The 25,880-nt window shown below is 47.9% G+C and overlaps 1 protein-coding gene and 1 non-coding gene across 2 annotated transcripts; one reads left to right on the forward strand and one right to left on the reverse strand.

Annotated features, from left to right (window-relative positions):
• The first annotated feature begins 17,353 nt into the window (after positions 1-17,353).
• On the forward strand, positions 17,354-17,565 carry LOC114489263. The gene has a single exon (XR_003683832.1). It is a non-coding gene; the product is annotated as a small nucleolar RNA U3 (small nucleolar RNA).
• Positions 17,566-22,094: 4,529 nt separating this feature from the next.
• Positions 22,095-24,914, reverse strand: LOC114489125 (protein S100-A7-like). The gene is made up of 3 exons (XM_028503130.2): positions 24,842-24,914; positions 23,251-23,408; positions 22,095-22,308 (listed from the first exon to the last, which is right to left on the reverse strand). The coding sequence occupies exons 2-3, from the start codon at positions 23,389-23,391 to the stop codon at positions 22,144-22,146; spliced, it is 306 nt and encodes a 101-aa protein (XP_028358931.1). The 5' UTR covers positions 23,392-23,408; positions 24,842-24,914; the 3' UTR covers positions 22,095-22,143.
• Between the last annotated feature and the right edge of the window lie 966 nt (positions 24,915-25,880).

Here is a 25,880-nt window from a genome sequence, read left to right on the forward strand (position 1 = left end):
TTTCTTTCTTTCACTGTTGGTGAAGGTATATTTTTTCTTTATTTCACTTTGTATAACCTTCGCTTCTTCCTTTATTTTGCATTTGTACTGTGAGCATCCTGATTACCAGTGGTTTGAACTCTGCATCTGATAGATTGGCTATCCCATCATCACTTAGTTCTATTTTTGGAGTTTTTGTTTGTTCTTTCATTTGGGCCATATATCTTTGTGTTGGTGCAACTGTTGCTTTGTAATGGGTGGAGGCTTAGGTATTCACCAGGCCAGGGCAACACAGGTCACTGTGTTGTAGTGCTGTATGTGGGAGAGGGGTCAGAGAGGGAACAATGCTGCTTGCTCTGCTCTTGCCCTGCTTTCAGTCACTTCCCCCACTACTCACCAGCAAACTGGACTTTTATGGTGCAGATTTCAGGGTAAGTAGGTTTGTGTACATTCTAGGACCCCGTGGGTCTCTTTAACTGACTCTCCTGTGAGACTGGAAATTTCTTCTGCTGCTGCAACCCCCTCAGGTTTTTACAGCCAGAAGTTTTGAGGCTTTATTTTCCTGTGCTGGAACCCTGGGTTGTGTGGTCTGTCTTGTCCCCCAGTTGTTCCTCCTAGCTTATCCACGTGTGAATGTGTGACCGCCTGGTCCACCAGCTGCTGCGTCACCTGCCTGGTCCTCCAGCCACCACCTTTCTGCGTGTCCTCTCTGTCCCAGCTGCCTGTCTCCTCCCCTCCTACCTTTCTGGATGAATGTTTCTTCTTTAACTCCTTAGTTGTCTAACTTTTATACAGTTCAATTTTCTGGAAATTCTGGTTATTCTTTATTTTTAAGTTGGTTGTTGTCCATCTTGGCTGGAAGTCCTTCAGGTTTTTCTTAAATGAGCCTATTTGGTTTTCTTTGACTGACTTTTGTCTCACATCCATAGTACCGGCCTGGATCCGTCTGTGCTGTTCCCAACTTGGCCACCAGGTGGCGATGTGGTCCTTCACAAGAACACTGGCCTTTTTCTTGGTGGAACTGGTGTAAGGAAAGGATTTGCCCATCATGTGTGAGTGGTGCTGAATCACAGGTTCCTTACATTCAGTCACCACTACCTGGGTCATCCTAAGGCCCAGACCTCGAGGAATGGGCTGTGGACGCTCAGCTGCCCCACTTTGCAGCCCCCTCTCTGTTTTCCACAGACCTGCAAAGAGCCTTCCCAGACAGAAACACATTTTTGCTTCTTGAGTTGATGGAAAATATTCCCTCATCTTTCTCTGATACTGAGGAAACCGATTATGGTGTTCTGGTGGCATTCATTATGTACAAGGGGCAGAGGAGCATAGATAGGAAGGAATAAGGAAAGAGGGATGGGGAGGTAATGGAGGGAAGGGAAGGGGATGAAAAGAACGAGAGCAAGGCAGATGGAGAGATAGATGTGAGAGAGGTGGGGCAATAGAGTGGGAGGAAGAGAAGAGGGGAGGAGGATCACATTCCCTGGGCAGTTCTGCTCACTGGCCCCCAGCAGGACAGCTCCCACCAGCACCACATCCCCACCTGTCACCTTGGGCTCCCAGGTGCAGCACGTACCTCGTGGAGTAACAGTCTCCTCACCTGCAGTTCTAACCTCACTTGGTTCTCCTGACCCTTGTTCTCCTGTCAGAGCCCAGTTCTCCCACTTTCCTGGCCATTCTGTGATCTCCCAACATCCTTTCAACAAATTTTTTTGCTTCTTAAATTGGCCGAAGTCCATTTCTGTTCTCGCAGTCACAAACCTTGGCCGATCTTCAAGTTCTCCTGCAGGAGTGCTTTCTGTTGTTTTTTGGCCCTTGACTTCTTTGTTTTCCAGAAGGAAGTTTCATCTTCTCAAACTCTGAGGAGAAAAACTTCCTCTCCATAACACGAGTAGGCTCTGTGCCCCCTTCCTTGATTCAACCTCATCCAGTCTCTAGAAACAAAATACCTCTTCCAGCAACAGTGGGTGGTATCTTTCTGGCTCTGTTTTAGCCAGTACCTTTTTTCTTCTTCTAAGATTATATTTTATTGTTTATGCTATTACAGCTGTTGCCACTTTTCCCTCCCTTGCCCCCTCCACTCAATCCCTCTTCTGAGAAAATCCCCATATTGTTGTCCAAGTCCATACCCCATGTGTATATGTTCTTAGCTTTTTTCTTTTAGTGCTATTTTTTGTTGTTGTTCTGTGTGTTGGGTAAGGAAAGAAATGACTTTGGGATAAAATGAAGTAGGGGCAATGAAATGCACAGATTATTACTTTGAAACATGTGGAATTAGGCCTGTCATACATGTGCATGTTCAGTGGGGTGGTATTTTGTGAATGCAGGTGTTATGTACATGGTGAGACAACCGGGGTGCTCAACCCTGCGGCCCAGCAACAAGTGCTCCTGAGCACCTTGTTGCAGGTTCATTTTTAAAAACTGTGCAATTTCCACTTGTGACACATTGAGAAGCTGGACTGAAACTGCCTTGGCCAAGCTCTCGGAGAACGGTCTGCGACTGCCCACCCATCGGAGCCCTGCCTCCTGGCCGTGGTGTGAGGTTGACTTTGGGTCGTTTCATGTGAGTCTGCTCTGGTTGGCCTGAGTTGTTCCTGCAAATGTTAAACATGGTTGTTTCGATTGTGTTGTAAATCAAACAAAGGCACATTTGACATAAGAAAAACTTAAAATAACATGTAAGAAGTGTATGAAAAGGAAGAGGAAGTCCCCTTGCCTCCCAATCCCACTCCACTGTGGAGACCCCTTCACATGTCACAAGTGGGGATGTGGAGGCTTTGGTGTATAAGGGGCTCTGTGTGGTGGCCACAGGGCCCAGGAAGCCCCAAGTCCTGCCCTGACAATCATCTGCCCTCTGTGGGCAGTGGGGAAAGTGTGCAGGCACTAAAAAGGAAAACAGCGCTATCATTTGCAGAGATCTAACCTCAGGACAGGGAACTCTGGTAAACTGAAGCAGCCTGTGTGGTCTGTAATGGAGGCCCTGGCCCTAAGCGGAGAGTGAATTTTACCTCCTTTTCTGAGACGCTGGTGAAATGATAGAAGTCCATCAATGGCGAGAGGCAGAGAGAAAGAAAGACAATGCCCACCTATGCAGGCGAGCTGTGTGTAAGTCTCATCTGAGCAGAAGAAGAATTGTCTCGAGACCATCAGCAGGCACTGTGGCTGCCAAAGACGGTGAGTACTCACACAGAAAGAAATGCCCGCTCCCCGGGGGGTTCCGTAGCGTGACAGGAGGACACAAGACCCTGAATCCAGCGGTTCGGGTCCAAATCTTGGTGGGACCCTTTCTCTTACACAGAATGGGGGCCATTTTTTACTTCTCAAAGAGGTACTTTTTTGCCCCGGGTTCCTGAGGAAGGAATGGTTCCAGCCACTGTCTGAGCCTTGCTGCGGTGTCCCGGGCACTCTCACCTGCTTGCTAGGAGTCAGCGTCCTGGACACCTGGTCCTCAGAGTGGCGTGGTCCACATGGTAGTGGCCACTAGAGCCGCCCTGGCCCTGCTACAGAGAAGCCCAGCGACCAGACCATGCCAAGCTTGGGTGTAAAAGGCAGGGTCTGTGTCCACTGAGTCCTGGCCCAGGAGGGGTCTGCCCATGACGTCGTGTCACTACCCGGATTGTCCCTTCATGAGTAAACGGGAGGCCTGAGACACTGTGATGTGGCAGCGTTGTCATTGGTGATTGACTCTTAGCTTGTGGGTGGGGGTTGGAGACCTAAGGAGGAAGTCCTGTGTCTTATTGAAATGGCCTATTTCACTCTGAATTATTCTGCTTTATTCAGGTTTTATGCAGCATTTCTAGCTCCTAAGTCTCCACTGGACACCCAAACCCCAGTTAGGCGAAGCTTTGATATTGACTCCACAGAACCCTCGTCTTTTTGTCCCCAACTCGACCAGAAACAGGAACCCTGGCCAGGACTCCCAGTGCCCGCGGAGACCAGGGGCCTGGACCCACCTCTGCCCAGGCCTCTGAGGCACTTGCAGGTCTTAGAGTCAAGGCCAGACTACTGGGAATGTAACTTGTTTACATTTACACAATCATGAAAGTAAATTAAATTTTTAAAAATTTCACCTTTAGACAGTAAAAACATAATGTGACAAATGACCCTGTGTGTGTATCCCTTTTGTAAACAACCAGATGGATCAGAACTATTCCAAGAAACATAAAAACACAATGTCTTTAGCCCAAGCCAGTAACAAAACCAGAAACAGCCATTCTCGACTGTGTGGGAAGTGGTGGTGTGGCTGCTGTCTTTCTTCTTCTGTCCATTCAGTGCGAGAAGCAGCAAACAGGGCACGTGGGCTATTCTAATTCTGTGACTCTCCGTGTCTTTCAGAGCAAAGCTGCTTGGTGTTAGAGAAAGGAGGTTTGGGTAAAAGGAAACACTCAGTAAAAACTCTGTAGTCCTGAATTTAAATGGGCAGTGTTTGTGAGTGTGTGTGAATGCACAAACACATGTGAGCATGACTATTTCCCAGCTCTGTCCATCAGAGAGACCTGGAAATAAACCATACCAGTGAGTAACCCTATGATACACATTTTGATTTGAGACTGTTTCCCACAAAAATAAACCGGAGATTCTTAGAGAAATGACTGAGTCCAGGTCAGGACCAGTAAATACTCAAGATGGGACAGAATCACCTTATACTGATATCAGGAGAGGTCTCAAAGACTAGCACGTTCTTACCAAAAGGACTAAGGAACCAGTTTGAAGTCACTTTCATGGGTGAAAGGGAGGGTAGTGGGAGCATCAGTAAGGACACTGATGGCAAGGGGCTGGAATACTTCAATGTGTTTGAATCCTTGAGTTCACATGAACACAGGATAAAAATAAAGACAAAGGAAAGGGAATAACTGGTCACCACAGAGGACGTTAGGGATGCCAGGAGACCAGCTCATTCAGCTGCAGCTTTCTTTACAAAAGTAAGTAACTAAGTAGTATTAGGGGAAGTTTCTCTTTATGCAGGTATGCCAGGTAACAATACCCGATGATGGGATATCACCATTTTGCTTCAACCGATGAATTAATGGATATAGGCCTTGAACACAAAAGGCTGCTCACATCATTAGAAGAAACATACAGGATGTGCTGCACCCCCGATGGAAGACCACACACTGCGTTTGAGGTGGTCTTGCCAACACATCAAAAGGAATCTGATCAGCCTCCGTATCTGTGAGGTCCAGCCCAGTAGCCACTACATACACGTGACTATTGCCTATTTGGAATATGGCTATTGAGACTAAGGGACATTTAATTTGTAACTAATTTAAAAGTAAACTTAAGCTCTGACTGGTGTGGCTCAGTGGATTGAGTGCTGGCCTGCAAACCTAAAGGTCACCGGTTCAATTCCCAGTCAGGGCACATGTCTGGGATGTGGGCCGGGTCCCCATTTGGGGGTGAACAAGAGGCAACCAATTGATGTTTCTCTCACACATCAATGTTTTTCTCCTTCTCTTTTTCCTTCCCTTCTCCTCTCTCTGAAAATAAATAAATAAAATCTTGAACAACAACAAAAAATAAACTTAAAAACTGAAACCACGGAAAATATTTTTGTGTTAGACACAATTTTATAACTTTGGTAGAATTATAGTTCCCTTAAATTGTAATGGTAAATACAATGTGTAAGATTATGTATTGATGTGTGCTTATACTTTTTAGATTTCAATGTGGCTACTGGAAAATTTGATATTACACATGAGACTTGCCCTTTCTTTCTATTAGACAGCAGAGCTGTAGATCCTACCACCAGCTCAGGGAAGTGCTCAGGACAGAGGAATGTGTTAGAGGAGGAGGAGGGGGAGGAGGAGGAGGATATACCCTGCTGTATATCCAGATTGTGGGAATGCTACATAACAAACAACTCAGTTTCTATAAATTAACAAATGAATAAAAAAAAGACAGACAGAAAGAGAGAGAGAGAGACAGGGAGAAAAGACAGCAAGAGCCAGTGCAAGAGGAAGAAGGGAGGGTGGGTGGGTAGGAGTGAGTCAGGGAAGGAAGGAAGGAAAAAAGGGAGGGAGGAAGGAAATAGGAATTTACATTTTGCAAGACACTTAAAGACATATTGTCCAGTTATCATATTTTGTGGATTTTATTTTGATCCTGATTCAAAGAAACCAACTGAAAACAACAGGAAATTTGAACACTATCTTATGAAATTAAATATTTTAAATTAATTTATGAATAATTATAATATTTTCACAATACTTTCAAACAGAGTCCTTCTTTAGGGAAATACACTGATATAATTACAGAAACAGAATATCTGGAATTTGCTGTCAATAATGCAGGAAAAGGCGAGTGAGAGCACTAACAGATACCATAGCTGGTGTCTGCTGCAGCTGGCCAGTGAAGACAGGGACGTTGTGTCATACAAGTCTGTCTACTTTTGTGAGCTCTTAAAATTCCAGCTCTGGATGAGGGTGATAAAGAGGACAGACCGCCCAGGATGATGGCGGCTGAACATTGTTCATATTGTGATAACGACTCTTCTCCTTTAAAACAGACTTGACACACAGTGTGTACTTAGAGAGCTGAGCCATCAGGATCATTTATTGAAGCTTTTACTTTTTGGTTTTCTCATCTCTAGGTTTGTGTTCGCTACTTTCAAACATGTATTAATGTTTCTGCTTTGAGGCCAAAATACACATGTGTCTTTGGTTATCCTTCATTCCAGTGTAGTGACCCACGTGGATTCCTGAAACCCTGCCGGTATGATCAAAGTAGCTGATATAAAATAATGTCTCTATTTTCCTCGGTACTTAAAAAAGTGGAGCTCAGTGTGGTTGCAGTGTTGTCAGGTAATCGGAAGGGTGCAGGTTCAGTTCCCGGTCAGCGCGCATACCTAGGCAGCAGGTTCATCCCTGGTCCTGGCACGGACCCCCCGCCTGGGGGCGGCCAATTCATGCTTCTCTTGCATTGATGTTTCTCTGTCTGCTCCTCTCTCTCTCTCTAAAACAGCAAATAAAAATGTCCTCTGTGAGGATTGTGATCGTAGACTTATCAAAGTAAAAAAAGTTGACGTTTTTATTTCTAGCCTGGCCCTCCTTGCTCGCCCCATATCCATCCATTTCTTGTTTTCTCTGTGCCCCCATTTTCCCAACCCCACTGCCCTGCCACACACTTGCCCTTGATGTTGTGTCTTCATAATGTTGGGACTGGGTTGTCCGGGGCCATCTGTTCTTTATCACGTGACTCATCTGAGTGCAACGTCAGCATCCATGCCACTTTCTCCCTCCAAGTACATTTGCCCTGGTGCTTTGATGTGATGGTTTGTGCCCCTGGACTCACTGTGTTCTTGTTTGTTGGAGGAGGCCGTCTAGCTGTCCTGTTGGGGTGATGTGATGAAACCAGCCTGAGGTGCCCTTGGTAGAAAGTTCCCTGCCTTTTACCATTTAGGTACCTTTCCCCACCATTTTCTACCCTCTGTAAAGAACTCGAGGCTTTAAGTACTAGGTTTGCAAGAACCCTGAAACTTTTTTCTGATCTTCTCTTCAGAACCCTGATGAAGAATCCCGGCTCTTGTTATATCGTGAACTTTCTGACAGCTCCTTGGTGCCCTAGTCTGTGTTTGCAATGAAAAACAGGAGGGTCCCAGGCAGATCCACCCTGAGACCAATCAGTGCTTCCATGCCTTTTACACGTCACCTTCCACAACACCCTAAGGCATGGAAACTTTATTTTCACCCTTCATTTTTAAAAGATTTTTATTTTTAAAAGTTGATCTTTTCTCTTCTTGGAAAAATAGAGGCCATTCAAGTTCCAGGGTCTGAGCAGTTATGAACTTTGTGTTTGTGGGCTACCAGTTGCTAGGTGTGTAACTTTAAAGCAAGTTGCTTAATTTCCCTCTGCATCGTCACCTGGAAAATGGGAGTAATTTAGTATCTGATCCTTTGTATTGTTGTGAGAATCAATTAATCAGCACAGGTACTTATTGATTACTACTGCGTGCCCAGGCACTGCTCTGGGTGCGTGGGACACACTTCCTTTCTATAGTCCCAGACTTAGCAAGTAAGTTGGAAACCTGGAGCCATCCTGATTCCTGCCTCCCCCCAAATTGATTACCTACATCTATTAATTTTACATTTATATGTTTCTTAAATCTCTTTTCAGACAGCTTTGAAATATATAAGTGCATTAAGGCTGGGGTTGGGGGGGAGTGGTGGAGGGAAAATGGAGACAACCATACTTGAACAACAATAAAAAATGTGGAAAAAATGAGTATATTAAGCCCCATACTTCAGTTTCTTAACATGAAGTAACCTTCTGTTTTCTCTGCTACCCCTTCCTCAACTCTATCTGCCACACTCCTGCCAGAGAAAATTTTTCCCTAAAATTATAGAGCTAAAGTTACAGGTCCGAAATTGCTGATGGGACTCCCTAGCAGTTAATTATTGCTGAATAACAACTCTCCCCATGACTTAGCAACTTAAAGCAACCATGATATATTGTTTGTCAGGATTCTGGAGGTTGGCCTGGCTCACAAATGTGACTGTATTCGGCCAGAGGATCACCTGGGCTGGAGGGTCCATGTGTCTAACACTTAGTATTGGTTTTCAGCTGGGGCATCTCAGCTCTCCACTACATGGCGTCTCTCACCTCTGCTAGGTTAGATCAGCTACCTTACAGGGGGTCTCAAGGCAGCGTTCTAAGAGGGACAAGGGAGAAGCTGGGAGGTCCTTTGAGGCCTAGGCTGTACAATTTGCACACTTTCACTCTGCTATATTCTATCGGCTAAAGCAAGTCACAGCCAGCATAGACTTTAGTGGTACAATAGACCCTACCTCTCATGGGATCAGCTGCAAAGATTTCATGACCATATTTATTTACCACTGGCTCTTGATTACCTTGAAGATAAATTCTAAACACTTCACCTCAGTGTGGCACATGAAGCCTTTGTAAGTCTGGGCTGATTGCTCGCCACATACCCTGGCCTCAGCCACACGGAACTGACCATGCTGCACACTGTCACATCTCCATGCTCTTGCATGTGCTGTGCCTTGCTTTGTTCAGAGGTCATGTGGGGGAGCTTTGCCTGCAGAACCACCCCTCCCACCCTGTCTTCCATGGATGAGAATAAATCTACCAAGACATGATCTGCTTGGGGAGGAAAGGTGGCCGATCTCTCAAAGAAGAAGGGCCAGGAGCCTTTTCCTCAGTGGGTTTTTATTTTGTTCAATTTACACAGGAATACAGGTAAAACTCATTAATCATTGTCAGGAAGTAAAGATCAAACAATAGATAACATATGAAGAAGTATGAGGGCTTATTCTGAGTCAGGGTCAGTTAGCTAAAGGGCCATAAAACTTTGGGAAACAAACTCATTTCATGCTTCGACCATTATCAGAAAATTGAGGGCATTCTTATGAAAGCAGGTTTCACAGGATTTTATGCATTTTTTCTTAGGCCTGATTGCCCTGGTGTCTAAGGCTGCACTGCCCTCTGGCATTGTTTCAGGCTTAAGTCAGGCAGGCGAAGTAGGGCAGTGAAGAGATTAGGAGACTTCTTGCAGACAGAATGAGGACTCAGGCTATGTCAAAGCTAAGGGGTAAGGGTCCATCATACCCCTTTTTCTATAGCTCCCCAAGTCCTTCCCTGAGGGCCCCTTCATGACCATGCCTGTCTTAGGTTGTCCCTCCCTTGAGGAATCTTACCCATCATTGGCTAACCAGTCATCCATCTGGGGCCAAGCAGGGTGCGGTAAAAGGGGGCAGAGGTGGCACCTCTGCCAGGAGGATAAGCTTTGTCTCCTTAGTGGCTTATGGTCCTAAGGTCTCTTTACTCAGCCTTAGCCATGGGGGGTTACAGCTTCTGAAACCGGCAGGGTGGTTCCCAACAGTGTCATACTGTATGTACTTGTGATTCTTCAGTTACTTACGTTGGTTTCAAGTTCTTCATTTTAACTCTATGTTAACTATTTTTAAGAACAAATCTTTGTGTTCCTCTCTATAGCCTCAGGCGAAAATATCTTAAAACTAGAATTACTTGCTGAGCCAAAGATATGGACTTTTTAGAAGGCTTTTGATACTTAACACCAAACTATTTTTCAGAAAGTTTCCAGTTCATACCATGAGCAGCAGGCCGTGAGAGGGCCCAACTCACTAGAAAGGAAACAAGAGGTTCCTAAGACCTCCATATCAAAGATGCATTTGTATTTCTTTACTGCTAACTTACCTCCTCAATTTATTAAAGAAACTTTTACTGCCTTAATCAGCTTGTTGTGCATTTTGTAAGCAAGTTTAATTGCTAACAGTCTAAAAATAAAAGTACACTCTCAAATAAGTTCAGTCATTTGTTAACCTGGGAAAGAGAGAGGAACCACACATACTTTCCTTTGACCCAAAATACTTGCATTCTTGGGAATAATTACCATAAAGTGTCATTGGCATTCAGGTGTTATAAAGAGGGGTAGAAATTTGAAAAGGGGTAAAAAGTGGAAAGAGGAAAGAAAAGACCCGAATTTAATAAGTTAGCAGTGTATAGTTTGAACAAATAAGAATTTTCCTTTCAGTTTACTACATGGGGGTCTGCCTGATTTTTAGCCACTAAGAATGAGAGTATGAAGTCAAAATACAAGGTCAAAATATCTAAAAACAATCTGTTAATGGTTGTTACAGTTCTACGACATGAAGCAAGGGGATCCAGTGGAGTCTCCCTTAGTACAATCCTATGTTTTATATTCTGTTTGTTGTATTTGTTTCAAAATCTCATTTGTCAGAGGCCTTCCATACCCTTGTAAAAGAACCTTACTTTGGCCCTGGCTGGCGTGGCTCAGTGGATTGAGCATCAGCCTGAGAACTGAAAGTAATGGGTTTGATCCCAGGTCAGGGCACGTGCCCGGGTTGTGTATCCCAGTCTCTGTTTCTCTCCTTCTCTTTTTCCCTCTGTTCCTTTCTCAAAAAATAAATAAACAATTTTTTTTTTGAAAATAGAACCTTGTTTTGGAAGTTGGAAATGTAAATTCTGTGGCAGTGGCAGTCGGTTTGTGTCATTTATTTAAATCTTTGATGGTTATGAATGATGATTATGCTGTTAAAAATTATGAAATGCTTTTTTTACCTGTAAAATAAAATAATTTCTACTTATTCTTGAGAATATTTCCTAATTTTAGACATATAGGCATCTCTTAGCAACATGCAACATCTTAGTGAGGTCAGTTTTCACTTGTTGAAGCTCTACAGGGATAGGCAGTTCAATTCACACTCTCAGATGCTGGAGAAGACATTAGAGATATAATTGTTAAAGAATGGTTAGTTATTAAGTGAAAAAATTTTAAGTAAACTTTAAAATAAGGAGAGTAAAAACAAGTAGGCATCTATCTAAATTGAGAAACTTCTTTTTATAACATATAATGCTTTTTTAAAGTAATAAAGTAAACTGTTCATTATGCCACTATGCTGGCGACACAATTCATCATACATCACGGTATTTTATTCGATGTCATTTAAAAAAAAAGATTTTCTTTCTTTCTTTATTTTTAGAGCGAGGGGAAAGAGAGAGAGAGGGAGAGAAACATCAATGCGCAGTTGCCTCTCAGGTGCCCCCTACTGGGGACCTAGCCTGCAACCCAAGCATGTGCCCTGACTGGGAATTGAACCAATGACCCTTTGGTTCGCAGGCCAGCACTCAGTCCACTGAGCCACACCAGCCAGGACTTGATGTCATTTATTAAGGGTTATTTTTCCTGTTTTTAAAAGCTCCTTTCACTGCCCACCCCTCATTTTAGCTACAAGAAGAGAAATTAACCTCTAAAAGATGACTTTTGTTGGTGTATTTATAGCTTTTACGGGGGAGCAGAACTCTAGGGGTCCTTATTCTACTACTATCCTGGAAGTGAAAGTCCCTGTAAGTGCTTTCAAACCTAGTTGCCATGTCGTGGGTGATATTTTATTACGGACTGAGAACTGGTTAAGATAGGAAGACAAGGAGTAAGAATGACTGAACAATAATTATGTTAATGAAGAACTGATGGAAATATGTCAGAAATGTGCTAGATGTGTCAAGAATGGAATTAGAGTCAAATTTGATGTCGTGGTTGAGACTAGTCCCTCCCTCCTGTTCTGTCTGGTGAAGCACACCTAAAACGAGTAGGGATAGAGGGCAGGCTGAAATAATTCTAGAAAGAAAGGTAGAGAACTCAAAGCAAATTTATGAAATTGCAAGGGATTCATATTGGGGATATGCAACTTTTAAAAAGCTAGTATTTTTTCTGAAACTTTATTGAAGTATCACTGACAACGAAAAATTGTATATATTTAAGGTGTACAACCCCATGACTCACTATACATATACATGATGAAATATTCACAATCAATCCAGTCACTACATCCATCACTTACATTTTAACAATTTTCCTTTTTTTAATATTGAGTATGCCCAAGATTTAGTCTCTTGGAAAATGTCAAACACAACATTGTCCCCTACAGCCACACTGCTGTAAACCAGATCTTCACAACCTATTCATCCTACATAACTTCAAGTGAAAGCCCTTATTAATAACACCAATTTTAGCTAAGGTACATGGGTAATTATCAAAGAATAATAAAGCAATCTTGTAAGCACCACGAACTTGTAACCTTTGATCTTTCTTCATTTAGGGCTGAAGGGAAGAGAAGATGCTGAGGCCACGAAATAACTGCAGACTTCTGAGTGCGATCAAGATTTCGCTTTCTCAGGCCAACAAGCATTCGACCAGCATGTTCCAGGTGCTTTTCTTGCACGCTGTCCCTCCACCAGTGAGGTGGGCCATGCTGGCCTCGACTGAGGTTCATCATTTACTGACTCTAAGGCCTCAGGCAAGTTTTGTCTTTGAGCCTCATCTTTCTCATCTGTAAAGTAGGGATAATACCTTCTTGACTCGGCATTGTTACAGATAAAAGTGAGGTAAGGCCCCCAGAAATGTGCATAACTGGTGTTCTGAAACATGCATTCTGTTTGCCACTGTTATTCTGGGAGCATGATGGAAGAAATCATAAGGCAGGCTCTCTCCCCCTCATGGGCCTTTCCCAATCTGAGAGGGCAGCAGAAAGCTTGGCAACACCGGGATGCCAAAAGCCCGTCCCAAGACAGCATGCTTTCACCTTTCAAATTAATTTTTCTTCTGATCTCCTGTTACCTTTCTTTAGGTCTTGCAGCTCTGCAAAAATAATCTGTGCTAAATAAACCCTGCTGATGTTGAGGTCAAACCTTTGCCCACAGGTTGGAGGACCTCCCACTGCCCCTTACTTAGTCCTGATGAGGGCAGGGAGTTCAGAGGGCTGTGGGGGAAGGCCCCTTGGCAGCTTTCTCTGGGTCTTCCGAAAGCCACAGCCCAGGGGCCTCTCTGAGCAGCAGGGGCGGGAAGAGCTGGCACCTTCTCTCTGTACTCCTGGGTGCCTTGGCTCAGAGCAAGAACTTGAACTTGGTAAATTATGTGGACAGGTGTGAGCGCATGGTCTCCTAGGCTCGGGTCCCTGTGCTGCATGGTGTGGCCACCGGCTCCTGGTACCAGCATGTGGCTCATGGCAGCATCAGCCCAGCCTCCTGCTCCTCTGGCCAACTCCTTGGTCTCTGGGCTCTGGACTCCCGGCTCCAGGGGGCAGCAGCAGCAGGAGCAGTAGTAGTGGTGGTGGCCTGGGAGGTTTGGGGATATGAACTTTTAATTTTAATTCTAGAAATACCAAAGCGTCGAAGGTTTGATTCCCAGTCAGGGCACATGCCTGGGTTGCAGGCCATGGCCCCCAGCAACCTCACATTGATGTTTCTCTCTCTCTCTCTTTCTCCCTCCCTTCCCTCTCTAAAAATAAATAAATAAAATCTAAAAAAATATAATAAAAAATAGAAATAATAGGCATCCATTAAAGAGTGATAAAGCTTAATATAAGACAATAAAGGAAAAAATATTTAAAATACACTTTTAGAACTCCTTCCAAGGAATGGTTGGGGCACACAACCTGAAAGATTAGTTATATTTTTAGATTATAGATCTATGAATGGTATTTAAAATTTTGGTATTTCTTGAAGATACACCAAAGAGATTTTGGAGGCTATTGTAGTCTTTTCTGGAACATTCTTTAGTCCACAATCAGGGACTAAATGCCTGCAGCGTTGAGGTGGTGGGAAGAGCTGGCTTCTGAGTGGTTGCTCCGCAGCGTGGCTGGGGAGGCGGGTGGCCGGTGCTGACACCTGAGCGGAAAAAAACACGCGTGAGAAACGGCGCTGTAGGGGAAGCGTGTGATTCCTAAGAACGGACACTAAAGGGGACATGTGGGACGTCAGCCGTACTCCATCCAGCCCACTGCGCACAACAATTAGACGGAGACTCACAATCTGGACGTCGTGTGTTTGCCATCCTGAGACACCAAGAGGCAGAGGACGGATAAAGTACCTGCAAGTCACCAGTGGAAACAAAAGAGCAGCCCAGCGGCCCACCGCTGGCTCCTGCAGTGATCCTTACGACAGAGTCCACGGGGGTTCCGGGGTAGAACTGACTCGAGAAGTCAGGGCGCAAGGCCTGACAGGGTGTAGCACGGAGCGCAACCCATGTTTTGTTGGCCTCTGGGTACCTGCCTTCCCCAGAAGCTGACCAATCATCATCCCCCTTCTCCTTTGGGGCCGTCGGAGGAGAAAGGGCACCTGAGATCCAGGTAGACGTGGTCGCCCCAGTTCCTCCAGACCGGAAACCTCTCTGCTGAGTCTGAGGGAGGCGTACGGCGGGCAAGAGGTGCCTGGGACCTCACCCAACGGGACTCATCACTCCTGTCTGAAGGGTCACCGAAGACTCTTCCACGGAGGGGGAGGGCCTTTCCTTTCTTAGGCTGGTGCTTTCATGGATCTTGGGAAAGCATGCGCCTTCCCCTGAGCCCATCATCACGGCTTCTGCGCAGAAAGAAGCCCAGCTTGGGGAGAGACAGCGAGGGCTTGGCAGGCCTGTAGTTCGGGTCACTCGTGCTCATGTGGTTGCTTTCTTCCAGGGATTATACACGCGGGCAGCGGGGTAAACAGGTAGCTCCACCAAAGCAAACACAAGTGCGGTCAGATTTCCTGCAGCCAAGCCAGACTCCTCTGAGGGGTTAGTGCCATCAGCACTTGCCAGTTTTTATCTCCGTTTGTAGCTGGTTCTCAAATCTGCCTGCATGCTGGAGATACTTGGGACAATGCAAAAATATATGAATATGCTGATGCCTGGACCCCCAGAGATGTTGCCTCAGCTGGTACTGGGCACGGCTTGGGCACTGGGTGTTTGTGAATCATCCCAGGGGGCTGTAACAGGCTGCAAAGTTTGAGAAGTATTGTCATCGGGTCTTCCCTTCCCCAGTTTGCAAAATGCAGATTTTTAGCAACTCTCTGCAGTGGGGTCTTGCATTTTGAAGAGGATGAAACATGTAAGCCTCTGAATTTTACTTGGGATTCAGTAAAGATGTGATTTCCTACCCTTTTGACCCCGACAAGGCAAAGGGGGAAAGGAGCTGTTGACGGTCACTTACTTTCTAACCAAGGTCGAGGGAGAGTCCAAGGCTCTCGGCACCATGGTCACTGTTCTCACCCCCAGTCTCCCTGGCCCCACAAAACAGAGCACGGCCACCAGCCCCGCAAAGACCCCAGACAGACTCTTGCTCGAAGTTTTAGCCCCGCAGTGACCTGAGGGCCCGCCACACACCACTGTCCACGTGGGGGCTTGTTCAACGCAGAAAGGAGAGCTGGTGACCGATGGTCCCTTGGAGAGGACCGCACCTCAGGAGGGAAAGGTGGCCACCCTCCCCGACCTGTAGCCCCGGCCTCAGATGGGATGTGTGGGTGAGGGAGGGGGTAGCCCTGTGGATGCTGGGATGAGGACAGGAGCATTTCCTGTTAGGGCTGGTAGGAGAGTGTAGTGTTGCTGCAAGTGGGTCCCTTGGCAACTGGCTGGAATCACCTGGGTGGTGCTTCCTCAAAGAGCAAGGCCTCACTTCAGAAATCTGCTGTTTGAGACAGGAGCCTGGGTTCACAGGCATTTCCTCAGATGCTTCTTATGCATACTAAGGTTTGAGAACAGCGAGTGTGGAGGAAAAGTTATGAGTTTTTCAAATCAAACAGATTCAGATCCGCATCTTGAATATTCTTTGTACACTGCCTTTTCTAAGCATTTAGATTCTGCCGCCAACACCAGACTAAAGCCGGACAAGGATAGTCGTTACTCTAGCGTGGCCATCACTTCTCTTGCCTTGGTTTTCTTGGCCATCCTCTCCTTCTTGGACTTCTCTGTTCTTCTGGGCTCTGGGAACACACGCTGTTCATGGCTGTCCGCTTGTCCCTCTGTCACACCTCCTCCATCTCTGACAAACCCACCAACAACACGTGACGAGAGCTGCACCCGTTGCACAGTTGGGGCTTGATAAGTGCTGACACGCGCTGTGAGAGCTGCGATGGGGACGCACAAGGTGCTGCTGGAACCCGCGGGAGAACTGGGAGTAAACGGCAGGCATCTGGGCCAGGCGGGCGTCTGGGCCAGTGTCTCCTGATCGGTGCTGCCCTCCCGCTGGCTGAGGGCTGGTGAATGAGTAAAAGTCAGTCAAAAAAGATTTCCGTAGAACAGTCTGGATTAGTATTTTAAGTGAATTGACCAAAGTCATCAAATAACTTGTTAACTTGCATAAACAAATCATTTAACCGATTTGTTATCCTATAATTTTTTCAGGTACAAATATATTTGTTTTCTCCTGATTTACATTTTTAGATTTAATTTCAAAGAAGCACTTTCCTGTGAAAAGAAAATGATATGAAATGTAATATTACATTTAACTGAATATAAAAATAGCTGTTTTAAACAACTGATGACATTAAATTGGTGTAGATGGAAAATAGTAGAAAATTGCTTTATTAAAACATTTCATCTCCAACCATGTCCAGCTACTGGAAACATTCTTGCACTGCATTTAAAATGAGCATATAAAGAATTTCAAGAAAATGTTTCCATGGTGTTCTATATTCCTTTTTATACATAGTGGAGCAAAATATCTCTATTACCTTTGAAAATTCTGGAACAATAATTTTCTCACTTGGGTTTTCTTCTCACCATGGGTTACTTCTAAAACTTGGCAGCTTCAGGCTGGGGTTCATTTTCTTATTTTCTACTTGGGACTACTCAGGATATAGAAGCACAAGATACTTCAAATGAAGTATAGTTTCTGTTCATTATACAACCAACTCAGACAATTTTGGAAGGCCCACGGTTAAAATCTTCACTTAACATGGGCTTTGTATCACGCTGATCAAGACTTTTGAGTCCTGGCTGGGTATCTCAGTTGGTTACAGCATTGTCCTGATATGCCAAGGTTGCAGGTTTGATCCCGGGTCAGGGCACATAGAAGAATCAACCAATGAATGCATAAATAATTGGAATGACAAAAATTGATGTTTTGAGACTATACTTTCAGGGCTCATTACTATAGTTCATCACTAGAGATTTCTCTGAATGTGTGGAGCACCCAAAACCGTGAGGAGGAGGCACAGTGTTCTGTCCTGACCATGAGGCTGACTTTTGGTGTTGCTTTTGCAACTGCTAATAGCCATTGATGATCGCTCTTCTCTTCCTTTGAAAGAGTAAGAGGGAGAGAACACAGTCTGACTGGGGAAAAAATTGATGTTTCTCTCTCAAATCAATTAAAAAATCTTTTAAAGTTGCAAGAAACATAAAACCCAAACTGGCTTGAACAAAACAGGAAACTTGTTAGTTTTTATAACTGAGAAGTATCAAAATAACCCATTTCAGGTGAGGCTTGATCTAGCAGCTTATAGTTTTAGATTTGCTCAGTTATGCATGAAAACAAGCTGAAAAATAGAACTTTATATAACTTGAATTTCATAAATGATCTGCAATAAACACCTATATAAACTGTTTCTAAGAAAAATCTCCAAACAGGACCAATAATCCCTCTAATCCTACTATGTAGTATGATATTTTTTCCTCTTAACCACAAGAGAGGACACTACAGAAGACATCACAGTCCCTGGCTGGATCCTCTCTTGGAAGAGGTTTACAAGTGCTCCTCGAGCAGAGTGAACGCGGGCCCTTCTCAGGATCCTGTCCAGTTGTAGAAGGATTCTTGCTTAAACCTACCTTTATGGTTGTTCACTTCTAACAGAATATAATAATTAATGAAAAGCCACCTGTTCTGTTAGGTTCTGTAATCTCCTAAGTGGTATTTATTGCTTCTTACACAATCCCATAACAGTTTTTATCACTATTTTTCAACTTCCACATTGTTCTGATAATATTTATGTATTCTTCTCCACAGCCAGGCGAGGAATTGCCTGAGGCCAGGACAGGATGTGACAGTCCTGACGCATGACAGACTCCCACTCATGGGTTGAATGAAGTAAGAAGTTGTAAGAAAGTGTGATTAACACTTAACCTCTTGACTCAGGGTCAGGAGTCCCGACTTCCAGTGCCGGCTCCACCGTAACCCCAGTGTGACTCAGGGGAAGCACTCGCTTCCTCGTGTCTTGGTTTCCCGAGTGTCGAACAGGAGTGAGAGCCATTCCCCAGGGGATACTCAGCGTTATCACATGAGGTGACGGGTGTGAATGTGCTCGTGTAACGAGGTGTAACGAGGTGATGTCACTCGTGAGACATGTAAAGGTGGGGAAACAAATGAAGACAGTCTGGCAATTTCCCCGGCCTGGAACCGGCACGAGTGCTCACCGAGAAGCGGGGAACCCGCATCGCAGGCACCGCTCTGTCACCAACAACCTGCACAGTGTTGAGTACGTCAGTCTCTCCTGGGCCTCGGTGGTGTAGCCCTGAGTTACAGGCTGGGGCTGGGTTGTCTCTGAGGAGCCGTCTGGCTCTGTAGACGTGAAGTCCTTGAGACGCAGGACGATGGGACCCTGGGCCGAGCTGCCCGATGTGGACTTGCACGGGACGTTTTATGTGAGGACATTCCTTTGGCACCCACATCTCCTTTAACTCCATCTCCCACCAGCACATGGACAAAACGTGCTCTTGAGCACCCTCCCCCGACACCCCTTGGCTTCCACTTTGCAGAATGTTTTGGGTTCAACAAACAGCAAATAGTTCCTGCAGCATGCGCAGGGTGACAAACACCACCATGCTCCACTCACATCAACGAACTCCGTCCTAGGCATCCCCTCTGTGTACACAGAGCACGGGGGAGGGGAGAGAGAAAGTTCCAGGTCCTGGGTCCACACACTTCTCTTCCTCAGGCACCACTTCCGAGTCCCCTCTGGCGTCAGAGCCTCTCTCAGACCTTAGCCCCCGAGCACGCGTCCAGCTGCGGCCTTTTCCTGAGGCTCTTCAGTCTCACCTGAACCGCGGCGGTTTCTTCGCACACCAACGCGGAGCAAAGCTGTGGAGGTGGCCCGGCTCCTCCCCTTCCGTCAGTCCTCTCCAGCGCTCTCACCCACCCCGGAGGGCGGGGCTAACACCCTTCTACTGCGCCCTGCCGGGGCACACACAATGCTGCCTCAGGACAAATGGGGAATAACTTTGGACCAGACACGTGGTCCCTGCCCTCCAGGAGATGACCTCTCTGGGCTGACACGGGCACAGAAGGAGCAAATACTAACAGAGCGAGAGGAGTCCTGCAACTGACCGTCGCGCCATAGCATTGAGAACAGGAGCCCATCTCGGGGTCCCACACAAGGGTCCCTTTAGGGTGTGACTCCTCAACCCGACCAGAAGATGAGTAAGTGTTTGTCTATCCACTTCATCCTGATTTTTAACCTATGACAGCTGAAGGAAGCAATGTTGGGGAAATGAGGGAGGGCAGGCGCACCTCAGAGGCCACGGCCTGCTCAGCGGGCTGGTGCGGACCAGCGATGGGCGTGGGGGCGCAGCGTCTCCTTGTTTTGGAAGGTCCGGACGGCGGTCTCAGCAGCAGCCGTTTGCTGTTTCAAGTTTCACTTTTCAGCCTGGCCCCACTTTCCAGGCTCCTTCCTGCATTTCACAGCCGACCTCGAAACTGGAGGTTTTTACATTTTTGATTGCTGTTAACATTGGATGGGATGGACCAGAATTTGAACAAGTAAATTTTAACAAAAAGAAGTGATGTCAGAGTAAGCACTGTGAGCTGGAGCTGCCAGGTACTAGAGATCAGTGATGTTAAAGTACGTGTTTTCCTTCCCCAGCCTGGATGAGGTGCACGCATGTGGGGCAGTGACGCGACGAGGCTCCTGTAGTACAAGTGGGCTCAGCGTGACAGGCAGCATAAAGGAGGAGAGGACATTTATTTGTGGAGAAGTTTTGTGTGTCCACTTCCAAAGAGAGTCACTGAGGAGAAGTTGACGTTTATACTCTGTTGAGCTATGTGACAGTAACCAGGCAGATGAGGCATCGAGAGACATTTCAGGCAGAGGGAGGAATCACAAAAATTGAACTGAACCGGGAAACAATAAAGTATGTTGGGGTGGGGCTGCAAGTACTGGGACCTTCAGGAGCTGGGTTCCCAGGACGGGTACAGGGAGGGCTGAGCAGAGGAAGTCAGGCACCAGCTCTGGGAGCCCTGGCAGCGACCAGCCCAGCGTCCTGGTGCAGGAGGAGAGAAGACAGTGGAAGGCTGGGAGGGTTGAGGGGGGAGCAGGAGGTGAGGGGAGGGGTGGCCCAGAGGAAAGTCAGCACCAGAGACCCTGGTCAGCAGAGAGCGGCTGCTGTGGCGGGTCAGCAGTGTCCTGACAGGAGAGACAGTGAAAAGGCCTCGGGGAGCAGGTCTCCCCGAGTTTGAGAGCAGGTGGAATGAGGAGCAGGGAGAGAGGGGACAGACGGCAGCAAGCAGAGAGTGAGATGTAGGAGAAGAAGAGCTCAGACGTGTCCTAAGTGATGACAAGCTGCGCAGTGTGGTCAGGAGAGGACATCCCTGCAGGGGAGGGAGGCGGTGGTCTCGGAGCCGAGGTGCTAACGGAAGGGTGGGAGTAGGAGGTGGACGTGCCATCCAGTGGACAAATGACTCCCGCTACGAGTTTCCTGCAGGCAGGACAGAAGGAGAGTTTGGAGACAGTTGCCCAGTTCCTCCCTGGAGAATGCCGGCCTGACTGCCGGTCGGTGGGAGGCTGTGAGCGGGAGGCAGGGAGTGGCAGCAGATGACGGGAGCCTCCAGGAGGGGAGCTGCTGGAGCTTTGGGGACGTGCCCAGAGGTGGCCCTGGACGTACAGGTGAGCGCTGGCCGGCCTCCGGGCACCATGGAGAGACCCCATCTGTGGGGACAGCCAGCGCTCTGCTCAGGCAGCCCCTCTGTCCTGCTTGTTCCTGAAACCCTCAGCCTCAAGCACCTTTTCTGATCTCCAAGAGCCTGAGGGAGATGACGTGCCCCTTTCTGTGGCAGAGGAAGGGGACTGTCCTTTATGACGCGCAGCATGAGCTCTCCGCCCATCCCTTAGTGCCCTCTGCTCCCTGCTCCCCCCAGTCCTGTCTTCTCACTTGGCGCCCAGAGGCTGTCTGGACTCCAGGACTAGCTCCAGCTCCTCACACCTGGACCCCGATCACCAGGTGAATTTCCCCAGACACCCAGCTCCCGGCATTTAGCGAACCATTTCGAGGATGAGCTCAGCAGACAGGGTGGCTCTCTCCCCTCCACAGGGACACCCACGCAGGCTGAAACACACGCAGATGCTCAGGACAGGACACAGCCCAGGAGCCCAGGACACAGGACAAGGGATCCAGTCCTCCAGGCACTGCTGAGCATCCTGTTCTCAGTGACAAGTGCCCGATGCCCTCCATGGGACCCCTGTTTCAGGGGTGCCATCTCCCCTGTGCCCTCGGGGTCACACTGGGCAGGAGTGGGTGGGCGTGGGGCACCCATGGGTCAGACCTGGGCTCCTGCTCACTGCAGTTCCACGATCCCCTGGTGCGGATCCACGCTTGAGAAGGAAAAGCGTGGCTGGGGCCCCACAGAATTCTCTGTCCTGCTGGCCTCTGGGGCCGGGCGTGTTGGCTGCACTAGGGAGCAGGGGCAGAGGCGGCCACAAGGCCCTGCTGAGAGAGGTGGCCAGTGAGGCTGAAGGCCACAGGAGGGCACCCTGCTGGCACCTTTTACGGGCTAATCCAACCATGGGGAATCCATAGTGAGGCTCACCAAGAAGTGGCAGTTTTGACAGCATAAATATCCAAAGAAAAAGCAGGAAATAGGCCTTGTCTGGGTGAAGGAGACACTTTATTGTTTTTGGGGTCTCTGGAGGCCTGGGGCTGGGCGGGGCTCACTGGTGTCCCCCGGAACTGGCGGTCCCTTTGTGGCTCTGATTGTGGTATTCAGTGGCTATGTCCCCCACCAAGGACAGGAACTCGGAGAACTGAATCTTCTTATCCTCATTCTTGTCTTTTTCCTCAAAGATATGGGACAAGTAATCTTTGCCCTGATTGTCCTGTGGGAAAAGATGCAAAATAAGAAAAATTCAGTCCCTGAAGTGTTGTGCGTGGAGTAGGAGGAGGAGGGGGAGGAGGAGGCGGAGACAGGGAGCGAGCACCTGGGGCCGCACAGGTGTAGCTGGTGTGGGTGAATGGTGGTGGGGACCTCAGTGTCACCTGCAGTCCCCTGAGGGAGGTGCCTTGGCCCCACGTCACCGTCACCGTGATCGAGAGACCTGGTGGTGGTAGGCAGGCCCTGCCCGAGCTGAACTGTCAGTGAGCACGGCGGGGGCCGATGGCCAGACCAATCCACATGCTGCTTTGAAGGCGCCGACTGCCTGAGTTCTGCTCAGGGACGCAGAACAGACCATTCCCCGCCTCTTCTTCATAGCGAACCCTCTTCTCCTGTCATCTGTTTGGCTTCCAAAATCTTGCATGCTCCATCCCCTCTTCTTGCCCGCCTAGTCTCTGTGTCACCTGGTAACCCCGTTTTGTACCCAGTTCAGTACTTCTAACTGTCCGATTAAGCCAGGTGTGCAATGACATTTTCATCGTAAAGAGGTGTGTTACGTTCTAGCAGTGATGGCATTTCTGTCACCTTCCCTCTGATCTCAGGGATCCTAGTTGGAGGTTCTAGAGCAGGGCCTGAGCATATGCGCTGCAGCGTCCTGGAGTGATTGTGACAAGCAGGAGGGGACCTGTTCACGGCCCTCCAGCTGCAGCGCTGTCTGACCACCTAATCACCACCACTGACACCCACACATCTGCACATGCTGCCACATTCTCACATGTCATCTCTTACACCCCGACAATAAGCTGGGATATGAATTTTACTGGTCCCTTTTGCAGGTGAGACTATTAAGTATCAGAGAATGGAAGCGACTCGCCCAAAGGCTCACAGCCAAGTGCCCTCAGCCACGCCAGGGCCCAGGCAACCCTGAGAAGCTGCCCCGACTCACAGAGGCCTTGAGGAAGTTGGGGAAATTCTCCTTCAGCATCTTCAGCAGGCCCGGCTTGTCAATCGTGTCATCGGGTTTGACGTACTTGTGGAACAGGTCGATCATGCCCATCACGGACTTCTCGGCTTTGGTGTGGCTCATCTTGGTTTTCAAAGGGGCTGCCAGAGGGAAGGACAGTGGCTCTGTTATCCTCCCCCCAGTGAGGGTCTCCAGGTTAGGACAATGGGGTGGGGACCGAGGATCCAGTGAAGTGAGGCTCAGGAGGTGCAGAAGGAACCGTGTCACACTGGGAGGTGGGATGAGGTGTCACTCTAGGAGGGCGAGACCAAGGCTGGGACCTGGGCCCGCGGAGGGCAGGGTCCAGAGGAGGTGGAGGGGGACACAGAACCCACTGTGGACAGCACCCCAGGAGCTGGAAGCAGAGAGGGGAGGGGTCACCACACTGAGAAGGACCCAAGCCTGAGGTGGAACCTCAAGCCAAACACAGTGTTTGGACAACACTACACTTGTAAAAGCATCAAATCCATCTCTTCTGTTGTCAATGACTGGGTTAGAACCTCCACGACAAATTAATGTTTTGCTGACCTGGTCTGATCCTCTGGGCTGCTGTGGGGCACGAGATCCCCTGGGCACCGACCAGACCATGAAGCAAAATTAGCATGAAATGGGCTGGGGAAGGTCCCAGGCATGAGTGTGAGTAGCATAGTGAGTGTGAGCAGAGAAACGTAGCCCTGTCCCAGGCCTTGGTGGAAGACTTGACTATTCCTGTGACACAGAAGTAGGGAGTGTGGACCAGAGTCAGCTCAGTGCAATAATCAACAGAAACACCTGCTCCAGTTCTTAGGCCGTTGGGTGGAAGAGGAGATGGGGTCCTTGGATTGCCTGTTTTTGGGGATTATCAGCCCTTCATACCTCTGTGCTCTCTGGAACTCCAAGGCTAGACCACACTTAAACAAAGAGAAGGTCTGACATCCTAAAGCTGGTTATTTCCACAATAATCTGAATCCCAAGCAGAGAAATGGGACAGTGCAGCCCTCACACTCCAGACTTTCCAAAGCACCCAGGGAATGTGCATGGCTCACACGTGTGGGCATCTTACACAAACCACCACCACCTCCTCGTCTGGGAGAAGGTCCTTGCTGTTATGTCACTAAGTGGAACCACCCCAGGCCTCTGTCAACTCGGCCAAAGCCAGAGCTGAGCCCAGTGCCCAGAAGGTCACCGGTCATTCCCTCAGCTGGGGAGGAGGTCGGGAAGCTCTGGTTGGTCTGTCCCTGATCCAGGGGCAGGTCTTCTCACAAGAGGAGAGAGAGGGAGGGAGGGTCATTCCTGCATCTTCCACCAGGGGTGTTTGCATGGGAGTTGTCCCAGAGGAGGGAAGGGAGCAATGGGGAGCATCAGTCCAGCCATCGTGTTGTGGATGAGGACCTCGGGACCTCAGTGGGAGGAAGTCACACAGCCCCGTCGGAGGCCGAGATGAGGCTGCACCCAGGCCCCCGAATCTCTCCCATCACTGCTTCCCCTGCTGCTGCACAGCACAGAACACGCTGGGCCCGAGCACCCCTCCCGGCAGAGTCGGCTGCAGACTTACCCGAGCTGACGAGGTGTCACTGAGGAGAAGGATGCGAGTGCTGTGCATCTGGGCAAAGATTGGTCCCTTTATAAGGCTCAGTCTGAGCCTTATAAAGGGACCTCCCAGGGGCTGGGAGCCCTGGGGCCATGTTCACTGCCTGCTTCCAGGACCATTGCTCCACTTGGGTGGGTGGGACACACCTAAGAGTGAGTGCTCAGCATTTCCTGGTAAAATCCCAGGCAACTCCCAAGGGACAAGAGCCTTCATCTGTCCCTAACTTGATGTGGGGGTGGGGACAGTGGCATGTGTCATACCAGGACAGGCAATTTGGTAGAGAAACTGGGTTTCTGGACACAGAGAGGAAGGGACTCTGAAGGGCAGTGCGGTCTGTGTCTGCTCGTCAGCCAGTCCGTCCGCACGGTTGTCCCGACAGCTCACAACGCTCCCTCCACTGGTTCGTGAGCCCTTCGCTGTGCCAGGCGTCAGCACACCTGCCGTGCGGACATCCCTCCCAAACCCCCATAACCTGATGAGATGGCACTGTCACCCTCGTGTCGAGGAGGGGAAACCGAGGGGTTGAGAGGTAAGCAAACTTCTCGTGTGCACGAGGCCAGTAGAGAGCAAGGTCAAGATGTGATCCCAGAGAAGCCTGATTCATTACATTACACTGATACATTACACTGATTCATTATACTGATGCATTACACTGATACACTAATGACTTTTAAGGAAAGCATTTCCCTGTCTTTTAGAGTTACCACAGGTCCCCGATTACAGATATTGGAGTAGGTAATTTTCTTATTGATATGCTTAAACAAAGTATAATTTTTGAAGGCTTTCTAGGGGAGTACAAACACCTCCAAGACATGAAGTGAAAGTTTGTTCAATGTAGGTTCCTCCTGCAAGACAAAAGTCAGAGATGTTTAGAACATTTTTTGCTAAATATACCCAAACATTTTCACCTCAGTTGAAAGGAACAAGTTCTCCCTAACATGGGGTTAAACAAAAAGTAATGAGAAGAATAAGTCATTGTTTTCGGAAGACGACTTTCAGGTCT

The sequence above is a fragment of the Phyllostomus discolor genome, chromosome 14 (genome assembly GCF_004126475.2).
Source record: "Phyllostomus discolor isolate MPI-MPIP mPhyDis1 chromosome 14, mPhyDis1.pri.v3, whole genome shotgun sequence".
Taxonomy (NCBI): domain Eukaryota; kingdom Metazoa; phylum Chordata; class Mammalia; order Chiroptera; family Phyllostomidae; genus Phyllostomus; species Phyllostomus discolor.

Bases quoted from the DNA above. Each gene is read 5' to 3' on its own strand.
- LOC114489125 (XM_028503130.2), bottom strand. From the start codon at position 23,391: ATGAGCCACACCAAAGCCGAGAAGTCCGTGATGGGCATGATCGACCTG. The intron at 22,309-23,250 runs GTGAGTCGGGGC...CTTTTCCCACAG, and splicing joins CCAACTTCCTCAAGGCCTCT to GACAATCAGGGCAAAGATTA.